This window comes from Mesoplodon mirus, assembly GCF_964341445.2.
Source record: "Mesoplodon mirus genome assembly, chromosome: 11".
NCBI lineage: Eukaryota > Metazoa > Chordata > Mammalia > Artiodactyla > Ziphiidae > Mesoplodon > Mesoplodon mirus.
This window is the reverse complement of record NC_138987.1, coordinates 45557180-45583354: the sequence shown is the minus strand read 5'-3', so window position 1 is coordinate 45583354 and position 26175 is coordinate 45557180. Positions and strand designations below refer to the sequence as shown.

At 64.9% G+C, this 26175-nt stretch overlaps 2 protein-coding genes across 16 annotated transcripts in view; both read left to right on the top strand.

The window, feature by feature from the left end:
* PLXNB2 (plexin B2) overlaps window positions 1-14904 on the top strand; it is a 29510-nt gene extending 14606 nt beyond the window's left edge. For 8 of the 10 annotated variants that reach the window (XM_082636740.1, XM_082636741.1, XM_082636737.1 and 5 more), the window contains 35 exons: window positions 1171-2257; window positions 2601-2783; window positions 2878-3006; window positions 3548-3648; window positions 3743-3869; window positions 4272-4425; window positions 4856-4970; window positions 5044-5152; window positions 5233-5334; window positions 5792-5884; window positions 6222-6303; window positions 6386-6546; window positions 6662-6810; window positions 6968-7076; window positions 7275-7411; window positions 7604-7774; window positions 8239-8368; window positions 8454-8681; window positions 8817-8993; window positions 9089-9228; window positions 9323-9423; window positions 9547-9776; window positions 9886-10067; window positions 10465-10531; window positions 10697-10843; window positions 11419-11575; window positions 11713-11813; window positions 11893-11977; window positions 12135-12289; window positions 12369-12529; window positions 12612-12759; window positions 13158-13222; window positions 13437-13512; window positions 13867-13941; window positions 14023-14904. In XM_082636740.1, coding sequence (XP_082492866.1) covers window positions 1184-2257; window positions 2601-2783; window positions 2878-3006; window positions 3548-3648; window positions 3743-3869; window positions 4272-4425; window positions 4856-4970; window positions 5044-5152; window positions 5233-5334; window positions 5792-5884; window positions 6222-6303; window positions 6386-6546; window positions 6662-6810; window positions 6968-7076; window positions 7275-7411; window positions 7604-7774; window positions 8239-8368; window positions 8454-8681; window positions 8817-8993; window positions 9089-9228; window positions 9323-9423; window positions 9547-9776; window positions 9886-10067; window positions 10465-10531; window positions 10697-10843; window positions 11419-11575; window positions 11713-11813; window positions 11893-11977; window positions 12135-12289; window positions 12369-12529; window positions 12612-12759; window positions 13158-13222; window positions 13437-13512; window positions 13867-13941; window positions 14023-14127 — 5526 coding nt within the window. In that variant the 5' untranslated portion in view covers window positions 1171-1183 and the 3' untranslated portion in view covers window positions 14128-14904. The remainder of the gene's footprint in view (window positions 1-1170; window positions 2258-2600; window positions 2784-2877; window positions 3007-3547; window positions 3649-3742; window positions 3870-4271; window positions 4426-4855; window positions 4971-5043; window positions 5153-5232; window positions 5335-5791; window positions 5885-6221; window positions 6304-6385; window positions 6547-6661; window positions 6811-6967; window positions 7077-7274; window positions 7412-7603; window positions 7775-8238; window positions 8369-8453; window positions 8682-8816; window positions 8994-9088; window positions 9229-9322; window positions 9424-9546; window positions 9777-9885; window positions 10068-10464; window positions 10532-10696; window positions 10844-11418; window positions 11576-11712; window positions 11814-11892; window positions 11978-12134; window positions 12290-12368; window positions 12530-12611; window positions 12760-13157; window positions 13223-13436; window positions 13513-13866; window positions 13942-14022) is intronic. The other 2 variants (XM_082636738.1, XM_082636739.1) reach the window with 2 other exon arrangements.
* Window positions 14905-19351: 4447 nt separating this feature from the next.
* On the top strand, window positions 19352-25729 carry MAPK11 (mitogen-activated protein kinase 11). 6 transcript variants are annotated; one of them, XM_082635715.1, is made up of 12 exons: window positions 19352-19512; window positions 21778-21907; window positions 21981-22039; window positions 22110-22221; window positions 22296-22325; window positions 22413-22460; window positions 22555-22669; window positions 22993-23064; window positions 23305-23384; window positions 23835-23913; window positions 24000-24173; window positions 24453-25729. In XM_082635715.1, exons 1-12 carry the CDS (start codon window positions 19397-19399, stop codon window positions 24530-24532), a joined length of 1095 nt encoding a protein of 364 aa, XP_082491841.1. In that variant the 5' UTR covers window positions 19352-19396; the 3' UTR covers window positions 24533-25729. The 6 variants fall into 6 exon arrangements, with proteins under 6 accessions (XP_082491841.1, XP_082491838.1, XP_082491840.1 ...); XM_082635712.1 differs by having other exon boundaries at window positions 22296-22460; XM_082635714.1 differs by lacking the exon at window positions 24453-25729 and having other exon boundaries at window positions 24000-24437.
* The last annotated feature ends 446 nt before the right edge of the window (window positions 25730-26175 follow it).

Genomic DNA, 26175 nt, shown 5'->3' with positions numbered 1-26175 from the left:
TCTGCCGTTGGGGTCAGTCTCCACTCGGCCACGTGGCATGGACAGCTGCCCTAAATGTCCTGCTGGGCACAGGCCCCCTCAGGGACGGTTCCGGCGGGTCCAGGAGTAAGGGCTCACGCACAGATTGCGAGAGGGTGGCCGGTGGGGGTGGCGGCCAAGACCACTTCAGGGGATTCTGATCAGGGTCCCAAGGGCGGCGTTCGTGCTGGACCACCCCAAGGTGGGAGGGGCCTCCATGCTGGGGACCCTGAGCCCACCCTTGGCCTTAGCAGCTCGCCCCCATACATCCAGAGACACGCACGGGCGTGCGCACATACGCAGGGACGTGTGTGTGCTCGGATGGACACCTGCACCCTGACGTGGCCTGCCCCGGCCCTGCACGCAGCACACCCTGTGGCCTCTGGGGTCCCCCTTAGAGACCTGGTTCACCCCAGAACCCCCTCCCAGGACCTGCCTCCGGCATGCCTGTGTCTGAGGGTCTGCCCTGGGTGGGGCACAGGCAGGGCGGGTGGATTGCTGGGGCCCTCCTGCTGGTTCATCAGGGGAAGGGGGGTTGGAGGGAGGGTCCGGAAGGCTTGGGGAGGGGGTGGGGAGGCAGGCCCACCAGTGGCTCTGCTGCTCCCCATCAGATTACACCGTGTGTGCCGAGAGTCAGGCATAGAACAGGTGTGTGGCCCACCTGTTTGCATGTTCAGGGCCTGTCGGTCAGCTTGGGTCTGTGCTCTGGAGAGTGTGGTCTGGGGGCAGTGCCTCCCAGACCACTTGGAGCTCTTGGGGTCATGGGGTGTGAGGGTGGGCACATGCGTGAGTGTCTGGGAGACCTTCTGGAGGAGGTGCTGTTTAGCCTTGGAGGTGGGCCTGAAGGTGCTTTGGGAACCTGGGGGCAGAGGCCAGGGCGCAGTCCTCTGGGGGCGGCTGCACCCAGGCCTGGAGCTGCAGTGCTGATGGCCTGGCCCGTCAGCGGTTAGGTTACAGGTGCTCCTTCTTGAGGAGGGCCGGGAGATGATCTCCTTGGAGATGAGAGTGGGTGTGTCTGGCCAGATGGGTGGGAAGGCAGGGAAGGGCTCGGGGAGCTCGGGTGGGCTGGGCAGGGTCAGGCACCGGGGGCCTCCTGTGGGTGGGGTGGGTCCTCTAGGCTGGGGCTCCCCTGACCCTCCTCTCTTTCCACAGGGTGCCGGGGGCAATGGCGCTGCAGCTCTGGACCCTGACCCTCCTGGGCCTGGCGGGCACAAGTGCGAGCCTGCGGTCCCGCAAGCTGGACTTCTTCCGCAGCGAAACGGAGCTGAACCACCTGGTGGTGGACGAGGTGTCGGGCGTGGTGTACGTGGGGGCGGTGAACGCGCTCTACCAGCTAAGTGCCGACCTGCAGCTGGAGCAGCGGGCGGCCACGGGCCCGGCCCTGGACAACAAGAAGTGCACGCCGCCCATCGAGGCGAGCCAGTGCCACGAGGCCGTGCAGACTGACAATGTCAACCAGCTCCTGCTGCTTGACGCCCCCCGGAACCGCCTCATCGAGTGCGGCAGCCTCTTCAAGGGCATTTGCGCCCTGCGTTCCCTGAGCAACATCTCCACGCTCCTCTTCTACGAGGACGGCAGTGGCGAGAAGTCCTTCGTGGCCAGCAACGATGAGAGCGTGGCCACCGTGGGGCTGGTGAGCACCACGGGCCCAGGTGGCGAGCACGTGCTCTTCGTGGGCAAGGGCAATGGGCCCCACGACAACGGCATCATCGTGAGCACGCGCCTGCTGGACCGGACCGAGGGCAGGGAGGCCTTCGAGGCCTACACGGACCATGCCACCTACAAGGCCGGCTACCTGTCCACAAACACACAGCAGTTCGTGGCTGCCTTCGAGGACGGCCCCTACGTCTTCTTCGTCTTCAACCAGCAGGACAAGCACCCGGCCCGGAACCGCACGCTGCTGGCGCGTATGTGCAAGTACGACCCGTTCTACTACTCCTACCTGGAGGTGGACCTGCGCTGCCTGGGCCCCAGCGACACCCGGGTCCCCGCCTTTGGCACCTGCCTGGCGGCCTCCGTGGCCCGGCCAGGCGCCACTGGGGTGCTCTACACTGTCTTCAGCACAGATGGCCGGGGCGGCGGGGGGCCACGGGCGGGCCTCTGCCTGTTCCCGCTGGACGAGGTCCACAGCAAGATGGAGGCCAGCCGCGACGCCTGCTACACGGGCACCCGGGAGGCGGGCCGGGACACCTTCTACAAGCCCTTCCACGGCGAGATCCAGTGTGGTGGCCACGGGTCGGTACGTGGCCTCAGCACGGGCTTAGACCATGCGCTTGTGGGTCTGCACGTGGCACTGCTTGCCGTGTCCACGTCCCACCTGCTTGTGAAGGTTGTGTGTGTGTGTGTGTGTTTGTGTGTGTGTGGTGTCCCTGCGGACAGGTGAGCGTGAGATGTGGGTGCCGCTTCTCCCAGGTGTCAGCCACGCTGGGCGTTGGGTTTGGGAGCAGTGTGCACATGGGTAGGGGCCCTGCCTGCCTGGGCCAGTCCTGGGGGATGTGTGTAGGGCCACGAGTGCTGGGAGCCGTGGTGGGGAGAGGCCTCGGGCGGGGGTCTGCACCCACCGTTGATGCCGTGGTCCATAGGGTGCCAGCGAGAGTTTCCCGTGTGGCTCGGAGCACCTGCCCTACCCGCTGGGCAGCCGAGACGGACTCTCGGCCATAGCTGTGCTGCACCGTGGAGGCCTGAACCTGACAGCCGTGACAGTGACGACTGAGAATGGCCACACCATTGCCTTCCTGGGCACCTCGGACGGCCGGGTCCTCAAGGTGAGGCCCAGGGCTGGGGCAGGGTGGTTTCCGGAGGGGTCCTCAGTGCACGAGGCCCCCTGCCCTCACCATGCACCTGCCCTCGTGCCCACAGGTGTACCTCGCTCCAGATGGCAGCTCCGCAGAGTATGGCTCTGTCCTCGTGGAGATCAACAAGAGAATCAAGAGGGACCTGGTGCTGGCCGCAGACCTGGCCAGTCTGTATGCCATGACCCAGGACAAGGTTGGCCTGTGGAGCCTGGGAGGAGGGGCCTTGGTGGTCCAGCCCCTAGAGACATGCAGAGCATGCTGGGAGGGGGGCCACCTCTCATCTCCTTGGGTCCTGACAGTGTCTCTCGAGCACCGTTCCCGTCTTTGAAACCGTTTCTCTCTGTTCTGTGTCTCTGGCCCGGCCTTGGGCCCCTCCTGACCAGAGGGTCAGTGCTCTAAGCGGGCCTTCCCCAGGTGCAAACAGGGAGGCGTGGGGCCCCAGGCAGCTTCTGTGAGCTCAGACGGTGGGGGACATGGGCCCTGGGATCCTGCGCCACCCGATCCTGGGTCAGGTCCAGCCTCCCAGCCGGGTCCCACAGAGCCTGGCCAGCAGCTGCTTCCTGGAGCCCTCACTGCCCATCCTCGAGTCGTGTTGAGGCTTCTAAGGCTTAGGGGTAAAGGTGGGATCAAGCTGGTGATCCCAGGACAGTCTGGCGACTGAGCGAGGGCCTTTGTGGCTGCTGGCCTGACCCCTGTGGTGGCCGCGGTCCTGCTCATCGCCCCGGTGCCCCCAGGTGTTCCGGCTCCCTGTGCAGGAGTGTGAGAGCTTCTCCACCTGCGCCCAGTGCCGCGGCTCACAGGACCCCTACTGCGGCTGGTGCGTCGTCGAGGGACGGTGAGCACCTGGGAGTCTGGGGGGCTCGGCCCCAGCCTGGGTCTGGGGGTGCTGCCCCACCCTGAGGGCTGACAGGTGCCCCCTGCCCCCGCAGATGCACCAGGAGGGCCGAGTGCCCGCGGGCCGAAGAGAGTGGCCACTGGCTGTGGAGCCGCAGTGAGTCCTGCGTGGCTGTCACCGAGGCCCAGCCGCAGAACATGAGCCGCCGGGCCCAGGGAGAGGTGTGTGGTGAGGGTGGAGGCAGGGGCGCTGCTGGCCTGGGCCTGTGGGGACGGCAGGAGGCCTGCGTAATATCTTGCTCCTGGACTGGACGGCGGTGCTGAGCCTGGGGACAGGGACCCCATCCTTTGTTGGGTCCCCTGGCCCCTTTGACCCGAGGGGCTCCTGAGAATCCAGGGCAGACCCAGGCCCTGTCCCAGGAGTGGCTTAGGTGACCATAGAGGGGCCCATTCAGATGAAATGGAGCCAGGTTCTAGAGGGTTCTCCAGAGGGCAGGTGTACACATACAGGAGGGCGGCCGGAGAACGGCCAGAGGACCGGGGCTCAGGGCAGGGGCGGGAGGTTGCCTGCACCCTGAGGCTGGGCAGAGGAGTCCCGCTGTGAGCTGAGTGGCCCTTCCGCAGGTGCACCTGACCGTCAGTCCCCTCCCGGCCCTGAGCAAGGAGGACAAGCTGCTGTGCCTCTTTGGTGAATCACCGCCGCACGTGGCGAGCATGCAAGGGGGCGCCGTGGTCTGCAACTCCCCAAGCAGCATCCCCAGCACGCCGCCTGGCCAGGGTGAGGCCCCGCCGGAGCCTGTCCCCTGAGCATTCGGGGCCAGCGGAGGACGGCTCACTGGTGAAGGTGGGGGCCACGCGGTGACATGGCTGGGACCTGGCAGGCGCTCTGCCCCAGATGCCCAGGAACCACGGCCCTCGGTGCCTGCAGGGACAGAGCGAGGGCCCAGCAGCGCAGAGCCCTGGGGAGCTAACCGAGATCTGATAGCGGCGGCGGGTCCTGCTGAGCCCTGCGGGGCCCCACTCAGACCAGGGTCTCCACACGTGGCCTCCCGTTCTCTGCTGGGTCGCCTGTGGGGAGCTCTGATGGAAAGAGGAGTTGGGGCCGGTGGGGGTGCCCAGTTCCGGCTTCCTGTTCCCCCCCAACCCGAGCCCGCCTTCCCCTGCGTCCTGCGACCCCGCCTGATGCTGTCCCCATTTGCCATCCACAGATCACGTGGCTGTGACCATCCAGCTCCTATTCAAACGTGGCGATGTCTTCCTGACCTCCCACATGTACCCGTTCTATGACTGCCGAGTGGCCATGAGCCTGGAGGAGAACCTGCCGTGAGTGGTGTCCCTGCCTGCCCCTCACAGCCCCCGCCGCGGACCCCACACCCCTCACCACCCTCTCCTGCAGGTGCATCTCCTGCGCCAGCAACCGCTGGACCTGCCAGTGGGACCTGCGCTACCACGAGTGTCGGGAGGCCTCGCCCAACCCTGAGGACGGCATCGTCCGTGCCCACATGGTGAGGGGCCGTGAGGGCACGTGGGGGCCAGGCTGCTTGGCTGAGGCCAGGCAGCGCCTGACCAGCCCTGCCCTCCCCAGGAGGACGACTGTCCCCAGTTCCTGGACCCCAGCCCGCTGGTCATCCCCATGAATCACGAGACGGCTGTGACCTTCCAGGGCAAGAACCTGGACACGGTGAAGGTGTGGGGGGCTTGTGGGGCCCTGGCTAACCGGTGAGGTCAGGCCTGGGGGTCCCAGCAGGGGCCATGATGGCTGGTGGAGAGGCGTAGGCTTGTTCAGAGCCATCCTCCTGCAGACCAGAAGCTAAGCGCCGGGGCCCATCCAGCCTTCTGCGGCTCAGGGCCCAGCACGTGAAGGAGGCAGAGGGGTCAGGGTGGACGTGGGGACATCTGGACGGGCCTCGAGGGTTTAGGGTGTGCAGTGGCTGGGCAGCCGAGTGCCACTCAGGAGGGAGCAGGGCGGTGAGTCCGGGTGTTGACCGTGGCGGGGCCTGTCTGTGAGTGGCCGGGTGTCAGTTGGGATGGGGGTGCCCAAGCTGGCCCAGGAGCTGTGCCGGGCACGGCAGGTGCCGGGGCCCAGGGCGGGCATGTGGGACGGACTGACCCGCCTCGGGTATCCTGACTGGCCTGTCTGGCAGGGCTCTTCCCTGCACGTGGGCAGTGACCTGCTCAAGTTTGAGGAGCCAGTCAGCACACAGGAGCAAGGAACCTTCTCCTTTCGGACCCCAAAGGTACGCCTCCTGGGGTGGGCGGGCCAGGCTGGGGGACCCCCAAGGGCTGGCCCTGCGGGGGCAGCCCAGTTACCTCCGGGGCTTGAGCAGTGGGGCGGGGGCAGGCTCACCACCTGCCCTGCTGGGGAAGCAGGGCCGGCAGGCAGGTGTGGCCTCAGAGCATCCCTGGGTCTCCTGTCTCCCTGGAATCCAAGTCATCCTCCGTCTCTGAGCCTCCAGCTTCTAGCCACCTGGAAGCCTCCCCTTGCTGCCCGTCGGCTGTGAGGGGACACACGGCGGTCACCCTCAGGGGCTCGGGTGGGAGTCGAGGGTGCAGCGTGTCCCTGTGTGCCCCCAGCTCTCCCACGATGCCAACGAGACGCTGCCCCTGCATCTGTATGTCAAGTCCTACGGCAAGAACATTGACAGCCGGCTCCAAGGTGCGTGGGGTGGGCAGCTGGGCTGGTGGGCGGGCAAGGGGAGCAGGGCGGCCCTGCCGACGGCCAGCTTCTCCCTCCGCAGTGACCCTCTACAACTGCTCCTTCGGCCGCAGCGACTGCAGCCTGTGCCTGGCCGCTGACCCTGCCTACAAGTGCGTGTGGTGCAGCGGGCAGAGCAGGTGTGTGTATGCGGCCCTGTGTGGTAACGCCACCTCCGAGTGCCCACCGCCTGTCATCACCAGGGTAAGCCCCCTTACCCCCCACCTCCCTGACAGGAGGGACTCCAGCCCGGCCTGGGACCAGCTGCGCAGCCTGGCCTGCCCAAGCCACCAGGTCAGCCGGGCTCTGCCAATTTCAGATCCAGCCTGAGACTGGTCCGCTCGGCGGAGGCATTCGCATCACCATCCTTGGGTCAAATTTGGGGGTCAGAGCAGACGACGTGAAGAGGGTCACCGTGGCTGGCCGGAACTGTGCCTTTGAGCCAGAACGGTACTCCGTGTCCACCCGGTGAGTGGGCAACATGGGCCCTCAGAGCTGGGCCAGGCCCTACCCTGGGGGGCTGGGGGACTGGGGGGATGGAGAGGAAGGACACGGTCCAGGTATGCGTGGGTGCCCAGGGCTTGCACACCCACAGAGTGTGCCCACCTGCCTGCCACCCACGCAGGATCGTGTGCACCATCGAGGCTGCAGAGGCTCCCTTCACGGGGGGCGTCGAGGTGGACATCAGCGGGAAGCTCGGCCATTCGCCTCCCCATGTCCAATTCACCTATCAGGTAAGCACCTGGCAGGTGGCTCTTGCAGGTCAGGACAGATGTGGGTGGGATCTGGGGGGCCATGTGCTGACTCGGGGTGAGGCGAGGCTGTGCCCCTGCCTCTTCCTGACAATGGTCATGGCCCAGTCGAGGCCCGGGAGGGAGGGCTGCCTCCCTGCCGCCCCAGCCCTGAGTCAAATGCCCCTGTTCCTCTTCTAGCAGCCTCAGCCCCTCAGCGTGGAGCCAAAGCAGGGGCCACAGGCGGGCGGCACCACGTTGACCATCAATGGCACCCACCTGGACACAGGCTCTGAGGAAGACATGCGGGTGACCCTCAATGACATCCCTTGTAAAGTGTGGGTGTCACCCACAGGCCGCCAAATCCTGGTCTGCCCTGGTCCTGGGGACAGGGTGAGGGCCCTCTGGCCGTGACCCTGTGTCTCTCCTGGAGGGGGCAGTGGAACCAACCAGACCCATTGACCCACTGGCCTGGGGCTGCGGGTGGTCCCAGGGTGGGGTTGACATTGACTGGCAATCCCCACCCCCAGGACGCAGTTTGGGGCACAGCTTCAGTGTGTCACGGGCCCCCAGGCGGTGCCGGGAGAGCTGTCCCTAAAGATTTACTATGGGGGCTCCGAAGTGCCCAGCCCTGGCGTCACCTTCACCTACCGTGAGAACCCAGTCCTGCGGGCCTTCGAGCCGCTGCGAAGCTTTGTCAGGTGTGACCTCTTCCTCCCCCTGTGGCAGGTGCCCCCCCACTCCCACACTGCTGGCCACACCCACCCCATCTAGCTATTTCCCAGGTGCCCTTTTCTCACTGGGCTTGTGAGGATATGGCAGAGCTGGTCTGGGTGACAGGAGGAGGCCTCCAAAAATCCCCACTGTACCCCCAGGTCGGGCAGGCCCGACATCCCGCCTCCACCTCCCCCTGCCACCCAGCCCAGCCCTGCTTCTGACAGTCCAGGGTGGCGGTGCTCAGTCACATGCTCTGAGCACACACACCCCACCCCACCCCCCACCCCTGCCATTGCAGCAGGCCTGTGCTTGCACATACCAGCAAGAGTATCCAAAAGCAGGGTGGGGTTCGGGACACAGCCTTGCAGGGCACCTGCTCTGGAGCTGGCTGGGCACCTCCCTTGCCCAGGTGTGCCCACTCAGGCACCATCCCCTCCCTGCCCCCCAGTGGTGGCCGGAGCATCAACGTCACAGGACAGGGCTTCAGCCTGATCCAGAAATTCGCCATGGTGGTCATAGCCGAGCCCCTGCAGTCCTGGAGGCGGCGGCGGGAGGCCGGACCCCTGCAGCCCGTGACGGTCAGTCAGTGCCCGCTGCTGGGGACACGCCAGGGCAGGATGCAGCCTGTACCAAGTGGCCTCACGGTCCTGCCTCGGCTCTTAGGTCGTGGGCAGGGAGTACGTGTTCTGCAGTGACTCCAAGGTTGTGTTCTTGTCCCCGGCCGTCCCCGAGGAGCCCGAGGCCTACAACCTCACAGCGCTCATTCAGATGGATGGGCACCAAGCCCTGCTCAGGACTGAGGCTGGTGCCTTTGAGTACGTCGCCGACCCCACCTTCGAGAACTTCACAGGGGGCGTCAAGAAGCAGGTCAACAAGCTCATTCACGCGCGGGTGAGGACCAGTGCAGCCCCGGGGGTCAGGTCCTGAGCGGGTGCGTGTAGGGGAGCAGCCCAAGGTCTGGGCTGAGCTGGTCGGGGCATCCCTGAAGCCCTCCTGGGCGCTGTGACCCCATCCCCCGCCCCCCAGGGCACCAATCTGAACAAGGCGATGACGATTCACGAGGCCGAGGCCTTCGTGGGTGCCGAGCGGTGCATCATGAAGACACTGACGGAGACCGATCTGTACTGTGAGCCCCCGGAGGTGCAGCCCCCTCCCAAGCGGCGGCAGAAGCGGGACACGACCCACAACCTGCCTGAGTTCATTGTGCGTGTAGGGTGGGGGCAGGGAGGGGAAAGGGCACCGGGCTCTCGTGGTCTCGGCCACACACCTGTCCTTGCTGAGTCTGCCTCTCCACGCAGGTGAAGTTTGGCTCCCGGGAGTGGGTGCTGGGCCGCGTGGAGTATGACACGCGCGTGAGTGATGTGCCGCTCAGCCTCATCCTGCCCCTGGTCATCGTGCCCATGGTGGCCGTCATCGCCGTGTCTGTCTACTGCTACTGGTGAGCCCCTCCCCCGGCATCCTCAGCCCCTTGGCCACACCCACCGGCTAACACAATCCAGGCCAGGTCCCAGGAGCTTCCCTGTGCCCCCCAGGAGGAAGAGCCAACAGGCAGAGCGCGAGTACGAGAAGATCAAGTCCCAGCTGGAGGGCTTGGAGGAGAGCGTGCGTGACCGCTGCAAGAAGGAGTTCACAGGTAGGGGCCGCCCTGCAGGTCCTGGGGGAGGAGGGCTCGGAAGGGGCTGCATTGGGAGGGACAGACGGACGGACGGACGGAGGAGGGCGGGCTGCCGGCGGCCTCACCCCGATCTCCCTGCAGACCTGATGATTGAGATGGAGGACCAGACCAACGACGTGCACGAGGCAGGCATCCCCGTGCTGGACTACAAGACCTACACCGACCGCGTCTTCTTCCTGCCCTCCAAGGATGGCGACAAGGACGTGATGATCACGGGCAAGCTGGACATCCCTGAGTCGCGGCGGCCCTTGGTGGAGCAGGCGCTCTACCAGTTCTCCAACCTGCTCAACAGCAAGTGCTTCCTCATCAACGTGAGCGGGGCGGGGCCTCTGGGGCGTGGGGTGGGACCTGAGGGGCGGGGCTTCTGGAGCGAGGGGGTGGGGCGGGGTGGGGCGGGGTTCTGACCGGCCTCCCCCACAGTTCATCCACACCTTGGAGAACCAGCGGGAGTTCTCGGCTCGCGCCAAGGTCTACTTTGCGTCGCTGCTGACGGTGGCGCTGCACGGGAAGCTGGAGTACTACACGGACATCATGCGCACGCTCTTCCTGGAGCTCATGGAGCAGTATGTGGTGGCCAAGAACCCCAAGCTGATGCTGCGCAGGTGTGTGGGGAAGGGCAGAGGCCGCGGTGGGGGGTGTTGGGGGTGGCAGTGGGGCAGCACAGGCTTGTCCAGGCACCTGGTTTGCCAGCAAGTACAGCCAGTGCCAATGAGTAGGGCGGAGGGATGGCGGGGGTTGTCGCTGCTAGCAGGTGGTCTCTGCTGGTCACTTATCTGCTCCCCTTTGTCATCAGCTCTTTGTAGGATGGGGTGGAAGATGAAAGGCCCACCCTGAGGGGGCTGGGAGATTGGTCACTGCAGCCTATAAATGTACAGCCTGACGGAGACTGGCCTGGACGGAGGCTGGGCTGCTCTGAGGGTGGTCTGGGTACTTGGAAGAGCCAGCTGATCCTAGGGGCACTAAAGGGTCCCTCAACACAAGGCCTTTCTGCATCTCCAGGTCTGAGACAGTGGTGGAGAGGATGCTGTCTAATTGGATGTCCATCTGCCTGTACCAGTATCTCAAGGTGGGTTCCACACAGCCCTGCCAGGGTGTGGGGAGGGACGAGGTGGTGCTGTACCCCACAAGTGTCCACCTCCCTGCAGCCCAGCTCCACTTGGATGGGTTTGCTTCCCACCCACCCTGGCACGATCAGTCCCACCCATGGCTCAACTGCCCTGTGTTGCTCTAGGACAGCGCAGGGGAGCCGCTGTACAAGCTCTTCAAGGCCATCAAGCATCAGGTGGAGAAGGGGCCGGTGGATGCTGTGCAGAAGAAAGCCAAATACACCCTCAATGACACAGGACTGCTAGGGGACGACGTGGAGTATGCACCCCTGGTGAGCCCCTGGGGCTGGGCGGGCTGCTGGCAGATCTCAGGGGCCGGGTTCCAGGCCAGCCTCAGGACCAGAAGCTGATGCCACTCACTTCCTTCGTGGACTTGCATTAGAACCCATTCCCCGTGCTGGGCACCCCCGTGTTCAGGGAGGGGCCTGGGTCATGGGTCCTCAGCAGGCTCGTGGGTCACTGGAGAGAGGCTCTAAGTGTCATGACCCCAAGCCAGCTGCCTCCTGGGTGCCCGGGCCTCCTGCAGGCGTTTGAGGGGCCTGGGCACACCAAGTGAGTGGTGGTAAACTCGTGCGCGTGTGGAGGTGGTACATGGTGTGTGCCCCCATGATGCCTGTGTGTCGCGTGATGATACCTAGAAGTGAGTGGTCCTCTGCTCTCTGTCCTGCTGAGCCGTGGCGTGCAGGAAAGGGTGAGGCCTGGATGCTGAAGGGGCTCAGGACCCCCACCACCACTCCTCTACCTAAGGATGTCGCCACTGGGGGGAGGCCCAGGACTGCTCCCGGTTTGGGGCGAGTGAGGGTGAGGGCCCCTCCCCAACTGGCCCTTCGTTCTGTGTCCCCGGCAGATGGTGAGCGTGATCGTCCAGGACGAAGGGGTCGACGCCATCCCTGTCAAGGTCCTCAACTGTGACACCATCTCCCAGGTCAAGGAGAAGATCATTGACCAGGTGTACCGCACGCAGCCTTGCTCCCGCTGGCCCAAGGCTGACAGTGTGGTCCTCGGTGAGCGCCACCCTCGCGTGCCTGGCTCTGTGCCCGTGGAAGCCCGGTCGGCCGGGTCGGGTGGGGGAGAGCAAGAGGAAGACCGGACGGGGAGGGCTGTGGCCGGGTTCCAGGAGCTGGGCTGTGTCCTCCCACAGAGTGGCGTCCTGGGTCCACAGCCCAGATCCTGTCAGACCTGGACCTGACCTCTCAGCGGGAGGGCCGGTGGAAGCGTGTCAACACGCTGATGCACTACAACGTGAGTGTGGCGGCTGGGCGGGCCCAACCCCCTGCCGAGAGTGGGGCAGGAGGCCCGCCCTCATGACTCTGTTCCCCAGGTCCGGGATGGAGCCACTCTCATCCTGTCGAAGGTGGGGGTCTCCCAGCAGCCTGAGGACAGCCAGCAAGACCTTCCTGGGGAGCGTGAGTCCCTTCCTCTCGTCCGGGCCCTTCTGGCCTCTGGAGGTCATCACGAGCCAGTGTCCGCCTCACGCCGCTGTCTCGGGGGAGCTGTGAGCCCGGCGTGGGACCCAGGCCCCGGGCTCCGGTCCTCGTCCTTCAGCACCCCCCTCCCCCACAGGCCACGCCCTCCTGGAGGAGGAGAACCGGGTGTGGCACCTGGTGCGGCCCACGGACGAGGTGGATGAAGGCAAGTCCAAGCGTGGCAGCGTGAAGGAAAAGGAGCGCACCAAGGCCATCACCGAGATCTACCTGACCCGCCTGCTCTCAGTCAAGGTGGGCCGCGGAGGGCGTGTGGGAGGCAGACCTGGGACGGCGCCGGTGGGACGCGCTGAGCCCCGCTCCCGCCCCGCAGGGCACGCTGCAGCAGTTCGTGGACAACTTCTTCCAGAGTGTGCTGGCGCCCGGCCACGCGGTGCCGCCCGCAGTCAAGTACTTCTTCGACTTCCTGGACGAGCAGGCAGAAAAGCACGACATCAAGGACGAGGACACCATCCACATCTGGAAGACCAACAGGTGTGGGCTCCATGCCGCCACCCGCCCCACCCGCCCTTCTCCAGGCCTCGGCGGCCCCTCACACCCTGTCGTCCCGCCTCAGTTTACCTCTCCGGTTCTGGGTGAACATCCTCAAGAACCCCCATTTCATCTTCGACGTGCACGTCCACGAGGTGGTGGACGCCTCCCTGTCGGTCATCGCACAGACCTTCATGGACGCCTGCACACGCACAGAGCACAAGCTGAGCCGCGTAAGTGCAGCTGCGGGCAGCCCAGCCCGCTTCCTGGCAGCGCGAAGCGTCGGGAGGGGGGCTGCAATGCAGGTGAGGAGGTCGGTTTGTGGCGTGGATTTGCACAGCGGGGGCTGGAGCTCAGTAGAAAGACAGGTGCAGGGTACCTGGGGCGGAGGGAGGCCCCCTGGGCAGTGGACCTGTGGCAGCCTGGGACCCCGAGCTTCTTCCACTTCCGTGAGAGAGAAAAAGTGAGTTTTACTATTAATCACAAAATGACGAAAACACTGTCAGGTCTGTGGCTGGGCAGGGCAGCTACCGCTGTTGGACCCCATTCCCCGCACACCTCTCTTTCTCTGGGTATCCTGAGCGCGTGCAGGTGTCTTGGCTTGTGTGTCACTTGGCTCCGACCCCCACAGGACTCTCCCAGCAACAAGCTACTCTACGCCAAGGAGATCTCCACCTATAAGAAGATGGTGGAGGAGTGAGTGCCCCCCCCACCCCACGAGGCCAGAGCCTGGCTGCCCACCCTCAGCCCCCACCCAGCAGGGCCCCCGGGCGGTGTGGGCCTGTGATCAGGAGGTGGGCCCTGTGGGTAGCTTCGGGTTCAGCGTCTGGGAGCCACCACCGCCCCCCCAACCCCGTTCCGGTACCCGCCCCCCGCGGCCCACCCTGTGTAACTCCCCCTCCCCCCACAGCTACTACAAGGGGATCAGACAGATGGTGCAGGTCAGCGACCAGGACATGAACACACACCTGGCAGAGATTTCCCGGGTAAGGGCGGCCCAGGGGACCCACAAGCTGAGCCCCCCCAGGATTAGCCCTCCACCCCACCCCACCCCGGAAGGCCCTGTTGCGCGGGCCAGGAGATTGCACGGGGGGCGGGCGAAGTTGTGCCCACGGGGGAGAAAGAGGCGCAGACGAGAGAGCATGGGGGGAGGCGGGGCTCGCGAGCAGCTCTGAGCCAGCCCCGCCTGCCATGGGTCTGCATGGGTGGGAGGCTCTCTGTCCGCGGTGTGCCGCGGCTGTGCATGTTGTGACTGCCCGGGGAACCCTTCGCGTCTGCCTGCCCCACTGGGAGACAGCCTCCTGCCCCTGGGTCACGCAGCCCTTCTGCCACCCTCCCAGGCGCACACGGACTCCCTGAACACCCTCGTGGCCCTGCACCAGCTCTACCAGTATACGCAGAAGTACTACGACGAGGTAGGGGTCCGGTCCTTCTGGGACGGCCGTGTGCACCCTAACCCTAACCCTGGCCTGTGCTCTGACGTGACCCGTCCTCAGATCATCAACGCCCTGGAGGAGGATCCCGCCGCCCAGAAGATGCAGCTGGCCTTCCGCCTGCAGCAGATCGCGGCTGCACTTGAGAACAAGGTCACGGACCTCTGACTCCGACCTCCACCGTCATGGTCTCGGGACACAGGTGTGTGACACCCACTGCCGGGCGCTGGGCGGCCCCGGGGGAGCAAGGCCAAGCGGGCAAGACTCAGCCCTTCTCTCTCTGGCAGAGGAAGAGCCCCCGGGCTTCCGAGTGTGTGCGTGGCAGGGGGCCCCCCACCTCAGCATTTGTAGCCTCATAGCACCCTTCTCCTGAGCAATAGTGCCAGGCGCCCACCAGCACCAGTTCCCTCCTGCAGAACCAGCATCGGGGGTGTCTCCTTCAAGCCTTCTGAGCGATTTGAAAACGTGCCTTATGCCCCCGGCGCCACGCTGGGTTGCTGGGGGCAGTCGGGCCTCAGCCCCCCTCCCCAGGCACCAGCAGCCGCCTCAGATACCTGGGTTGGGCCTTTTGGGGTGAGGTCTGAGTGCCCGCGGCCCCCAGGACCTAGTGCCCAGACTCTGTCCGTCTGCCCTGCCTGGATGGGGCAGAAAAGTGGTACGATGCCTTCCTGACCTCGCTGGCCTGCCCTGCGGGGCACTGGCACTCCCGGGGGACTCCGTGCTGCAGGCCCCACCTCAAAGGTCAAGCTGGACGTCAGACGTCGAGGCCCAGGCGGCCAGAAGGGACCCAGCAGACTGGGGGTCGGGGTCCCAGCCTGTCAGACAGGCTGACCTGGAGGCCCTGCGCAGGTCCGGGGGGCCGGGAGCAGCTCCACCAGGACACCCACAGCCCTTTTTGTAAATCTTGTTAATTGTCAATCAAATACAGCTGTCTTTTTCACTCTGCTGGTTGGCTGGGTTCTTCCCGGGGCTGCCGACCCGCCATCCCTACACACCTGCCCCGTTTGGGTACCGGGCCCGTCCTGCCCACGGCCTCCCTTCCTGTGAGCTCCTGGCCCCAGAAGCTCACCTGAAGGTGGGCCTGTGTGGCCTCGCACACCCATCCCACAGTCCCTGGCTCCCCTGGGCCAGGCCTGCTGGGTGTGCTGAGGCAGCCCGTGCACGGCCATCAGCTCGGCTGAGTCCACGCCTTCCTGCTGCCCCAGCAGGACAGGATGGTGGTCAGGGGTGGGAGGTGAGCGCTGGGGTGCGAACCTCTCCCAGAGGCACGTCCTGGTGCACCCCAGCACTGAAAATGATCCTGAAGCAGGTGGAGGTTCCAAGGGCACAGTGCGGCGGCCCCGCCCCGCACAGTGCAGGATTGGGCCCGCTTGGGCGCCATCTGGTGGCCGGGGTGGGCGTGGTGCGAGCTCTCAGGGACCTGTTTTCTTCCTGAGGTGCGGTGCTTCACAGGTGTGGTCCACCCAGCACACGTTTAGTAAGCCCCTACTGGGTGCAGACCCCACTGGACACGGTGGTTCCTGGAGGGAGGCCCTGTATCCCCCGGCTCGAGGCTGTGGGGCCATTAGGGTCAGCTCCTCCTGGGGTCCCAGGCACCTGAGAGCAAGAGGCACCTTTGTTGGTGTAGGAAGGAGGGGCTTGTCCCGGAGGCAGGCAATGGGGGAAGGCACATTGCTCCCAACCCCTGTGTTGCGCACAGAGCAGGAGCCATGAGATGCGCTCCTCTGTGGCCAGTCAAGCACACGTACCGTGACCACACGGGCATGCGCGTGCACGCACACACGCAGCACCAGCGTGTTGGGCCCCTCACTCATTCATTCAACACGCGTGGTCCTGGGCACCAGGGACACAGCAGTAAAGGGCGCAGAAAGGGCCTTCCTTGAGGGAGCCCTTGTGTTCCGAGAATACCAACCCTAGCAGAAAAGGGATTTAGTGGCTCCATAAAGGCAAGTGAAGGGGTCCAGCTTCAGATATGGCTGGATCCAGGTGCTCCCATGGCTTTGGGTTCCATCTATCTGAACTTCTTACCAGCATGTGCTACTTTATTCTCAGACACCTGGGACGCTGGTGGCAGGCCACCCCAGCCTGTGTCTCCTCCACTTGGGGCACACCATTGTGGCTGAGAAGTCTCAATGGGCTAGGCCTCGATCGTAAGCCACTTCTGTACAGGGACAGCCAATTTTGAGCCACATGGAACAAGAGTGGATATCTCTCACATGGAAGGGGTACTAGGCAAACAACTGACATCCCCCACCCCAGGGACCCCGGAAATGACTGTACTATGGTCAGGACCAGAGACCCAGATGGGCAGGAGATCTGAGCAAGGTACTGCTACACCAGAGCAGGGGCGGCACAGTCTGGGATTGTTCACCCTGTGGGGAGCGGGGGCGGGGGGAGCAGGAACCTGGAGGCTTGGCTTCTAGACTGGACCTCTGTGGGCCACTTCCTCCTCAGCCAGGCATGAAATGGAGGAGTTAGTGAGCCCGCCTTTTGCTGCAAGTCCAACAGGTGGGGTTCCCTTCCCCCTCGGAGGACAGGAGTGTGAAGGGATCCAGGGGCCATCCTTTCATGGGGCCAGTGAAGAAACTGGGCATGGATGTTGGGTGCACGGGGGTGGGCAGGCTAGCTGGAGTGGTCAGGAGGCTGGCAGACGAAGGGGTGACCCAGCCTTCTGTCACTTTCCACTTCCCACTTTCCTCCCAATGCAGTGGGAGTGGGGAGATGCAGGAATGGAGGTGACCAGCGACCTCGATGACCTTTCCTTCCAAATTGCAGAAAACAGCCCGGGATCACACCCTGCTTGCTTGTTAAGAGCATGAGACCTCACCTAAATCATGGGGCCCCTGTGACAGGGCCAGATAGCATTTTAGGAAGTTCGTTCTGACCTCAGGGAGAAGTGCAGCCAGGAGACCAGTGTGGGGCTGAAGAGGGGATGGCCTGGACCTGTGGAGAGGGGACAGTGGACACGGAGGGTGGGGGCATCTCGGTACTTAGGGGTAGCTGTGAATCACAGTAGAGAGTGGAAGGAGGCCGGGGGGTGGTGCCGGGGACCCAGGGCTCATAGGAGGCTATTCTGTGCCGCCCCATCCGTGCCCCATCCGCACACCCACTGGCAGGGCCTGCCACTCCTGGCTGCTCTCCATCCACAGCACCCTCCCTCCAGGCTCAGTCCTTGACCTGCCAGCCAGGATAACACCGTGAAAACACACAGCACAGTGCGAATAAAAATCTGAAATCCTGTCGGTGCTCCCTGCCCAGCCTGCCACGGCCCTGCACCCATGGCCACCACTCTGCATTCTGGTCCTCAAGTCAGGCTAAGTCCTGAGAGGCAGGACTGTCTGGAAGCTGTCCCGCATCACTGCTGTCACCTCTGGGGGCTCTGACTTGCTCTCCCTGCCACCCCACCACCACGGAGAATCCTCCCTGGTCATTCCCCTGCAGTATCACAGCCCCCTCCCCTCCAGAGGGCAACTTGGCTGAGACTGATCTGCCTGGGTAGCGGGGCACACTGCGGGCGCCCCTGTGCCCAGGGCAGGTTTGCTGAACGGTGAGGGAGGGTCTCAGCGCAGTGTGTGACCGCTGAGCAGGGCAGTGAGGCCGCTCCCCTCTGGTCAGCGCTGACCACTCGCAGCTGGGATTCCGGGTCGACAGACACGGCTGCCCCCGTGGAGGAGAGAGGACAAAGGCCGCCCCTCCCTGTGGCGCGCCGCCGGTTCCCACGGCCCGCTGCTCCCTCCCGCCGCCTCTTCCCCTGCTTTAGCTGAAGCTCCATTAACTCCGCACAAAACCTCGGCTGCTTTGCCCGGCAGGCCGGCAAAGTGCCCCCAGCGTGAGGCCCCGAGGAGGCCCCGGGTGGGGTGGCTGGGGGAGGGGACATCGGCATCCTCACCCCATCCCCGCCGACCTCTGCTGGCTCCCAGAGAGGGACTGGGACCCTGCTTCCTTTCTCACTTTTGGGCTCCCCCCAGGGTCCGGATTTGCCAGGCAGAAGTGTCCGTTTGCTTGGTACTGTGTTGACATGTTTTATTTTAATTTGGTTATCAATATTTGAATATCAGGAGATTTCACATAAAAACTCAGGTTTTAGTTTGTTTCAAAAAAGTGGAAGGTTGGGACCTCAACCTGATTTCCCACTCTCCTGGGAGGGGGCAGCCCAGCCTCTACCCACTGCTTTGCAGGGTGGAGGGTCAGGAGGCTATTTATATCCCAGGCAATCTTCTCTCCGAACCACTGTCACTTTAAGTGGGAAGTAGAAGTAATCGTTCTGGCCTAGAGCTCTAGACAGATGCTGAAATAGGGAATATTCCCCTTCACAGTTACAGCCGCCTGTGCGAACTGCACCTTCCAGGTGGAGAGAGGAAACGTGCAGTGTTGGGCAGAGTTCACCCGATCTCAGGGAACTGTGGTTTCCAACTAGGGGAGCCCCGTAGCACCTAGGAAAGTCAGGGTGGGCTTCCTCGAAGAGTTGACAGCTGAGGGAGCCGTTTCAGAAGGAGGAAAGGTACCAGGCCCCAAAGAGGACCCATTTGGGGAGAGCTTCTTACGGGCCCAACACCCCGAAGGCCCCTGGTGCCGCCGCTGTCCCTGGTCCTGAGGGCTGGTCTCCGGGCCTGGCCTGGCAGTCACGCTTCTCCCAAGGGGCAGCTGGGCCCAGCCCTGGAGCCAGCCCGTGCAGGACGCCACACCAGACCGTGGAAGGGTTACCGGGAAGCGAAGCACCACCGCCAAGGCCGGATGGCCTCCACGGGGGAGGGAAGCCAGGCTGACCCAGGATCCAAGGCACTTCCATCTGCCCACGGCGGACGGGCCCTATCCGACCAAATGCCTAGCTTTTATTAGGGGGTATTCTCTATTCTGATAAAAAATACCTCCCATGGTTTGTCCCTGGCTTCTTTGATTTAGAGGATTCTATCTTCATTTCTGTGGGAGCACGCTGGGGGAAGAGGTGCAGGGCCTGGAGCAGGTGAGAGGAGAGAAGGGATGCACAGACCAGAGCAGGTTGAAGGGGCGTTAAACGCAGGACCCGGACTAGGCGGATGGCGGGGTGCGGGGACGGGAGGTGGACAGCGGGGAGGTGCCGGCGTCTGTGCCGGCAGGGGAGGGTGTGGGGAGCGGAGTCCTGAGAGGTGGAGGCGGCCTGGTCCGGGCGGTGCCGCGCCGAGGACCCACGCGGCGGATATGGGGGAAGTGCGTGGACCCCGGGAGGTGGGCGGTAAGTCGTTCCGCGGCATCCCCCTCCCCCGACCTCCCCAACCCACCACGGGAAGGCCGGTTTCCGCTCGGCAGCCGCCTCGGAGGGGCAGGAAGCCGCGCGTTCGTCTGCGGGAACCCCCTCCCCGGCCCCGCCCCGCTCCGCTCCGCCTCCGGCCTCCGGCTCGGGCTCCGCGGGGCGGGGGGCGCGGGGCGGGGCGCGGGCCGAGCTGCGGCCGCTCTGGACATGTCGGGCCCGCGCGCCGGCTTCTACCGGCAGGAGCTGAACAAGACGGTGTGGGAGGTGCCGCAGCGGCTGCAAGGGCTGCGCCCGGTGGGCTCGGGCGCCTACGGCTCCGTCTGGTAGGGGCGGGACGGGGCAAGGGCAGGGGGACTGAGCGTGCGCCCCCTCCCCGCCCGTGCGGGGTTCCCGGCGTGGGGAGGGGCTCGCCCTGCCTCCGCCCCCGGGCCTTACGCAGATCCGAGGAATGAATGGGGGGTGGGGGCGTGAGGGAAACTTTCCTACCCGAGCCTCTCCCCGGCGGGAGAGGGGTCGTCCTCCCGCCCCTCCAACCCGGAGCGTCCCCCTCCAGGCCCGAATCCTGCGGCGTCACAGCTGGCGAAAGGGCGGGCAGGACTCCCGGGCCCCCTGATGTCTGAGCATGCATCTGGGATGCCCCCGGTCAAGGGCCAGGCAGCCCTGGGCTCTGGCAGATACCCCCGCCCCAGGGTGGGTAGTTCTGTTTGAAAAGGAAGAGCCCAGATTGGGGGGTAGGGGGCAAGACCCCTCACCTAAGAACGACCTCAGGCTCCCCCGTGGGTCCAGTCCACTGCCCCATTTTCCAAGGGATCTCAGACTCCGAATGGCGCTTAGGCCTGATCAAAGACGCCTACCATCCCCCCCTAGGGGGCGTCTGCACCCCACCCCATTTTTGCCCCAACCAAGAGAGCTCACACCGCAGCCTGCAGTTAGGCCCTGAAGCCCAGACAGGAGGGAGGGTGGGGCCGGGGGAGGCCTCTGGACCTGGTGGAGTGGAGGCTGGAGGGGGCTTTGGGTGGCAAGGGGCTTGCGGACAGTCCAGGTTGCAGTTGCAGTGTTGACAGTGAGCCTGATTGTGGGTGTGGATGTTGAGAGGTGCCCTCCCAGAACCCAGAACCTGTGAAGTGCCAGGTGACTGTGGGGGTCATGGGTGTGGGGAGGCAGGGCCCCTGGGGGCAGGGTGTTGCTCCAGGATCCTGCAGAAGGTTAGGAGTGGGACTTCTCAGACCCCCTTCCAAGGCCCAGCACTGGAGCCTGGAGCAGGGGTTTGGGGTCCCCTGGGCCTCAGATCTCACTCTGCCACTGGCCAGCCATCAGGAACCTTAGGCCATTCCAGCCATTCCAGCCACAGGCCTCTATCTTCATCTCTGAGACCACAAGGGCAGGAAGAGGGTGTGGGCCAATGTGTGAGTGGTCCCTGGGGGATCTGACAGAGCCCTTGCTGGAAGTGCTTTCTGGGAACTCGGTAGGGACAGTCAGGCACCCCAGGGGAGGTCTCTCTCCACCACTTAGCTCTGCAGGGCCCCCATGGCGGTGATGGGCCCCCTCCCTCCTCTGATGTCTGAGGAAGCTGATGACCCGGTGCCAATTCCCACAGTCCTTTGTTGACCGCAGACACAAAAGGATCTGCTGCACGCGCGTGCTCTCTCTCACACACACACACACACACACACACACAAACGCGCGTGCACGCACCCTGTGAAGAGCCACTCCCCTACTTCCCACCACAGCAGTGACTTGGATGGGGGAGGGGCTTTCCTCCACCACTGCCTGGGCCCATGAGCACCCCAGGTCCTGCGGGAGCTGCTCCCTGGGCCGCGTGGGCATGGGAGGTGGACTGAGGCTCCACTCACTCTGGAGGGAGGCTGGATCCTGGAGACGGGAGATGAAGTGGGAGGGAAAGGGGGAGCAGCAGCCAGAAGGAACACTGGGCGAAGGCATCTCTTCCCGAGGGGCAGTGGGGCCACTGGACGACCAGGCCACTTGTGTTTGAGGATGATGCCCGTGAGTGTGGCATCTCCTGTGAAGAGTAGCTGGGTGGGGGGCTTGCAGGTCTGGACCTCAGGCGAGTGGGGTTGCACGAGGAGAAATGTTCTGTGGGTGCAGGCACCACCCTCTGCTGGGTATTTCCTGCGTCTAGTTTCTCATTGTGAAAAATAATGATGCAATAAACCCCTTTGGTCAGGTTTTCCTCCGTATTTTGAATATTTGGGGGCTTTGGAGGTGACTCTGGAACCCCCTCAGGGGGCCTCCCAGACCCCCTGGCCTATGGGGCAGCTGGAGGACTGCCTGCTGTCCGCCGCTGGCTGTTTCCCTGGCCTGTTATTTCCACCCTGAGCTGGGGGCAAGAGTCACTGGGGCCAGGAGACAGGAGAAATCCAGGTCCTGCCCTGGGCTCCCAGGTGGGCTGGGAAGGCTGGGGGTCAGAGGGCGGGGTGGAGGGTGAACTGACTCTGGAGGAAGGTGCAGGACTCCAGGAGGGAGAGGAGAGGCTTGGAGGGAGTGTTCAGACCGCCTCCTGGTGCCGGAGGCCTTCTGGCCTGTGGGGACCGCGCGAAGGAGGCTGGGCCTCACAGGCCGCCTTGCAGCTCGGCCTACGACACGCGGCTGCGCCAGAGGGTGGCGGTGAAGAAGCTGTCGCGCCCCTTCCAGTCGCTCATCCACGCGCGGAGGACGTACCGCGAGCTGCGGCTGCTCAAGCACCTGAAGCACGAGAACGTGAGCTGGGGGCGGCCGGGCCGGGGGTGGGGCGCCCGCGGGCCGCCGAGCCCTGACTCCCCTCTGCACCCAGGTCATTGGGCTGCTGGACGTGTTCACGCCGGCCACCTCCCTCGAGGACTTCAGCGAAGTGTGAGCGGCCGTGGCGGGGAGGGTGCGGGGTCGGGGTGGGGACTCTGTGCTGATCCCTGCCACTACCCAGGTACCTGGTGACCACGCTCATGGGCGCCGACCTGAACAACATCGTCAAGTGCCAGGCGCTGAGCGACGAGCACGTGCAGTTCCTCGTGTACCAGCTGCTGCGCGGGCTGAAGGTGGGCGCGGAAGCGGGGGGCGGGCGGGGGCGCAGGGGGCAGAGCCTGACGCCCCCGCCGTCTCCCCCTCGCAGTACATCCACTCGGCGGGGATCATCCACCGGGTAGGTGCCGCGCGCGAGGGGGGGGCGTGGGGCTCCTGCGGCGGCGGCGGCTTTGCCTGCGCTCACGCCGCGGCGCCCGCCCCGCAGGACCTGAAGCCCAGCAACTTGGCTGTGAACGAGGACTGCGAGCTGCGGGTGAGCCGCTGGGGGAGGGGCTGGAGGGGCTGGCGGGTCGGCCGGCGGGGAGGTGGAGACGCGGAGGCGCTGACAAGCCTGGGGGTGCCTCCAGATCCTGGACTTTGGGCTCGCGCGCCAGGCGGACGAGGAGATGACTGGCTACGTGGCCACGCGCTGGTACCGGGCCCCTGAGATCATGCTGAACTGGATGCACTACAACCAGACAGGTGATGTCAGCCCGTGTGGGGCAGCCCCGTGGGGCCGGTGGGCCTGGGGAGGGGGGTGGGGCTGGGACCCAGAGGCCAAGGACCTTGGGGGACAGGCCAGGTGTGGGACCTGCGTTCACAAACAGACCTTCAGAAAGGCAGAGCACGGTGGGTCCTGGGCTGACGCTTCCCCCCGCCCAGGGTTGTGTCTAGAGAGGAGGGGCTGCTGGCTTTGGGCCTGAGCGTGAGCGCGGGGCCGCTGGGCTGGCGCAGTGCAGCCAGCCCCCAGCTCTCTGAGGAGGGCCTTGGGGTGGGCAGACTGATGGAGACGCCTCCTCCCACAGTGGACATCTGGTCTGTGGGCTGCATCATGGCCGAGCTGCTCCAGGGAAAGGCCCTTTTCCCGGGAAATGACTGTATCCTTGGCGCAGGTTAGGAGTGAGCCAGGGTCTCCTGCTGTGGGGTGGGGGTCGAGGGGGGTGGGCTCTGGCCCTTTCTGGCTAGTCTTGCCCCCTCTGCCCCACACCGTGTCACCTTGGGCTCACTCCTGTCCCCAGCGGCAGGAGAGCAGGTTCTGGGCAGTGACCCAAGGTCTGGGGTTTGGGGTCCCGGGGAGAGTCCATGCTTGGCCGTTGGGCATTTCCTGAGCCAGGCAGACATCGACCAGCTGAAGCGCATCATGGAGGTGGTGGGCACACCCAGCCCTGAGGTTCTGGCAAAGATATCGTCAGAACATGTGAGTGAGTCATTGATCGCCCCCTCTGCTGACCAACCACTCCCCCGCCCGCACTCTGGAGGAAGGGGTGCTGTGGGAATAGATGGGGCACCACAGGGGGAGCATGGGTCACAGTGGAATAGACCCCAAGGCAGGCGCTGACCCCTTCAGGGGGAAACAGGTGAACTGGGGAGACATTCCAGGCATGAGGGTAAAACCTTGGCACCTGCAGTGTCCTGGCCGTGGACAGTGGAGTGGCACCAGGCCTGGGACCTGCAGGCATGTAGAGCCAGGCAAGGTGCTGGAGCCACCAGATCCAAAGCGGGGAGGTCTCTGGTCCGCACATGCCCTTGCCCAGGCCTGCTGGAGTGACTGAGTCTGGGGACTTCTCCTGGCAAGCCTCTGCCTGGCTTAGGGCCATGGGAGGCAGGCGTTGACCAGCCCCCTCAGGCCCTTCCCCTCTGCTCCTAGGCCCGGACCTACATCCAGTCCCTGCCCCACATGCCCCAGAAGGACCTCAGGAGCATCTTCCATGGAGCCAACCCCCTGGGTGAGGATGGGCCCTAGGTCAGGGCTGGGCTCCATGTCTAGCCCTGGCTGTGGAGCTGACCACCCCTGCACCCTGCCCCTCTGCAGCAGTGGACCTCCTGGGAAGGATGCTGGTGCTGGACAGTGACCAGAGGGTCAGTGCAGCCGAGGCCCTGGCCCATGCCTACTTCAGCCAGTACCACGACCCCGAGGATGAGCCCGAGGCTGAGCCCTACGACGAAAGCGTTGAGGCCAAGGAGCGCACGGTGGAGGAGTGGAAGGGTGGGCCTGAGGGCTGCGTCCCCCAGAGGCTGAGCGCTGCCTGTTTTCTGCAGGAAGTGCTCCAGTTTCTCTTGAGAGTGGTCTGAGCAAGGCAACAACACGGCCCCCCAGCCCCACTCTAGGGGGGGCAGGTAGAGCTGGGGTTGGGTGTGTCCAGCAGAGGCTTGGGGGCAGCACGGGGCAGGCCCAGGAAGGAGCCCATGGGCCGAGGCCGCTCTCAGAGGGTGGTGGGCCTGGGCTGCTGATGGCCTGAGCTCACCCTTCCTCCTCCCCTCGCAGAGCTCACCTACCAGGAGGTCCTCAGCTTCAAGCCCCCAGAGCCACCGCAGCCGCCTGGCAGCCTGGACATTAAACAGTGAGGGGAATGCGGCTCGCCAGCCGCACTCGGACCCGAGGAGGGGCCTGAGCCCGCCTGCCCTCCTGCCTCAGCCTGCCAGACCCCCACAAGGGGCACCTCCCAACACCACTGCGGCCAGCAGCGCCCACCCCTGGCCTGGGACCCTTGTCTACACGCCACTCCTTGTGGGAAGCCTGCACGTGTGTGAGCCACGGGTGTAGGAGTCTGGATAGAGCATGCTGGACTTCCTTGGTCCTCCTACCCCCTCCCAGCAACCTGGGTCTCCTTTGGGACCTCGCTATGGGGGACCTGGGTGCCATAAGAGCTCCCCCCTGGGGAGTGTGTCTGTTTCCCGATCTCCTGGGTTGCAGAGGGCTGTCTGTGGGGGGCAGTGCCTTGGGGCCGGAGCCTCCTGGAGACAAAGGAAGGGGTCTCGATGGTCAGAGCTGCTCAGCCTGGAAGTGGGGGGCTACCCTGGAAAGTGCTGAGACTCAAAGGATCTTCCATGGGGGTGGCAGAGTGGGGACAGCTGCCTGGAGCCACATGTTCACCTATGCTGGGTGGCACATACGTGCTCCTGGAATTCACATGTCAAAGCAGATGCAGATGCATGTGAACCTGAGGGCACCTGAGGGCCAGTGGCCGTGACCAGCAGGAGGCCCAAGTTGGGGTGGCTCTACTGTTGCCTCCCCTCCCCTCAGTTCCTGGTGTGGGTGGGGAGGGGGCATTGCTGAGACCCTGCTGGGCAGCATGCAAGGGGCTCAGGTGGCCATGGGCAGCCATGTGAGCAAAAGCCCCCTGCTCCTTGGGTTTGAGGGCTGCAGCAGGGTTCTGAGGCATGAGGGCACCGTGCCAGCTGGGGGGCTGGCAGGCACAGGGGCCTCCAGCCTTGAGGACACACATGCCGATGTGGACCCGGATCCTGGACCTTGGCCCAGAGCTGATGAAGAAATCTCTGCCCACTCTACCTCTGCCCACCCTCTGGCCCTGCAGCTAGGCGCTGGGGTGCTCAAGTCTGTGGCTCAGCCCTTGTCCTCTTCCCGCCTTCCAGAGTGGAGCTGACCTAGCGACCTCTGGGACAGGGCCCTGCTCCAGGCGTGTGAGAGGTGTGGGTCCTCCATCAAGGGGCGTCTGTCAGGTGGTGACCTCTCACCTCGCAGGACCAGGGAGGTCTGAATGCTAAGTGCCTGCCCCAGGGTTTCGCAATAAAGTTCCCCTCTCACTCAGCTTGTGTCTCCAGCTCTAGATTCTGCTCCCACGCTGCCCCCACTGCCTGGAGAGCGTGGCCATATCCCCCTGGTCCCTGGTCAGAGCAGCCACCTTCACCCTCCCTGCTCCCTGAGGGCCAGTGGGATCTGAGGTGGACAGGGCGTGGTGTCCACCAGCAGTCAACCCGCTGCCCTCAGAGGTTCATTGGGCGGGGGATCTGGCCCAGACCCAGACCTGCCCCTTCACTCAGTGGTCGGGGAGGACACGGGTCGGGGGTGTTGAGGTCTCTGGGAGCAAAGGCCTGCCCTTCCCAGGGTCAGGGAGACAGCTTTCCTTTCCCTCCTGGTTAAGGGGAAAGAGGGCTGCTTCAGCCTCGGGACCCACACTGAGCTACCAGCCCCTGCCGCTCTCTGCAGCTCAGGCTGGGAAGGCAGGGTATCCCCAGGATGGGGACCT

Excerpts from the sequence above, each read along its gene's own strand:
- MAPK11 (XM_082635711.1), top strand. The coding sequence starts at position 19,397 with ATGTCGGGCCCGCGCGCCGGCTTCTACCGGCAGGAGCTGAACAAGACG. Across the intron at positions 19,513-21,777 it reads GGCGCCTACGGCTCCGTCTG|CTCGGCCTACGACACGCGGC; the intron begins GTAGGGGCGGGA and ends GCCGCCTTGCAG. Across the intron at positions 23,385-23,834 it reads CAAAGATATCGTCAGAACAT|GCCCGGACCTACATCCAGTC; the intron begins GTGAGTGAGTCA and ends CTCTGCTCCTAG.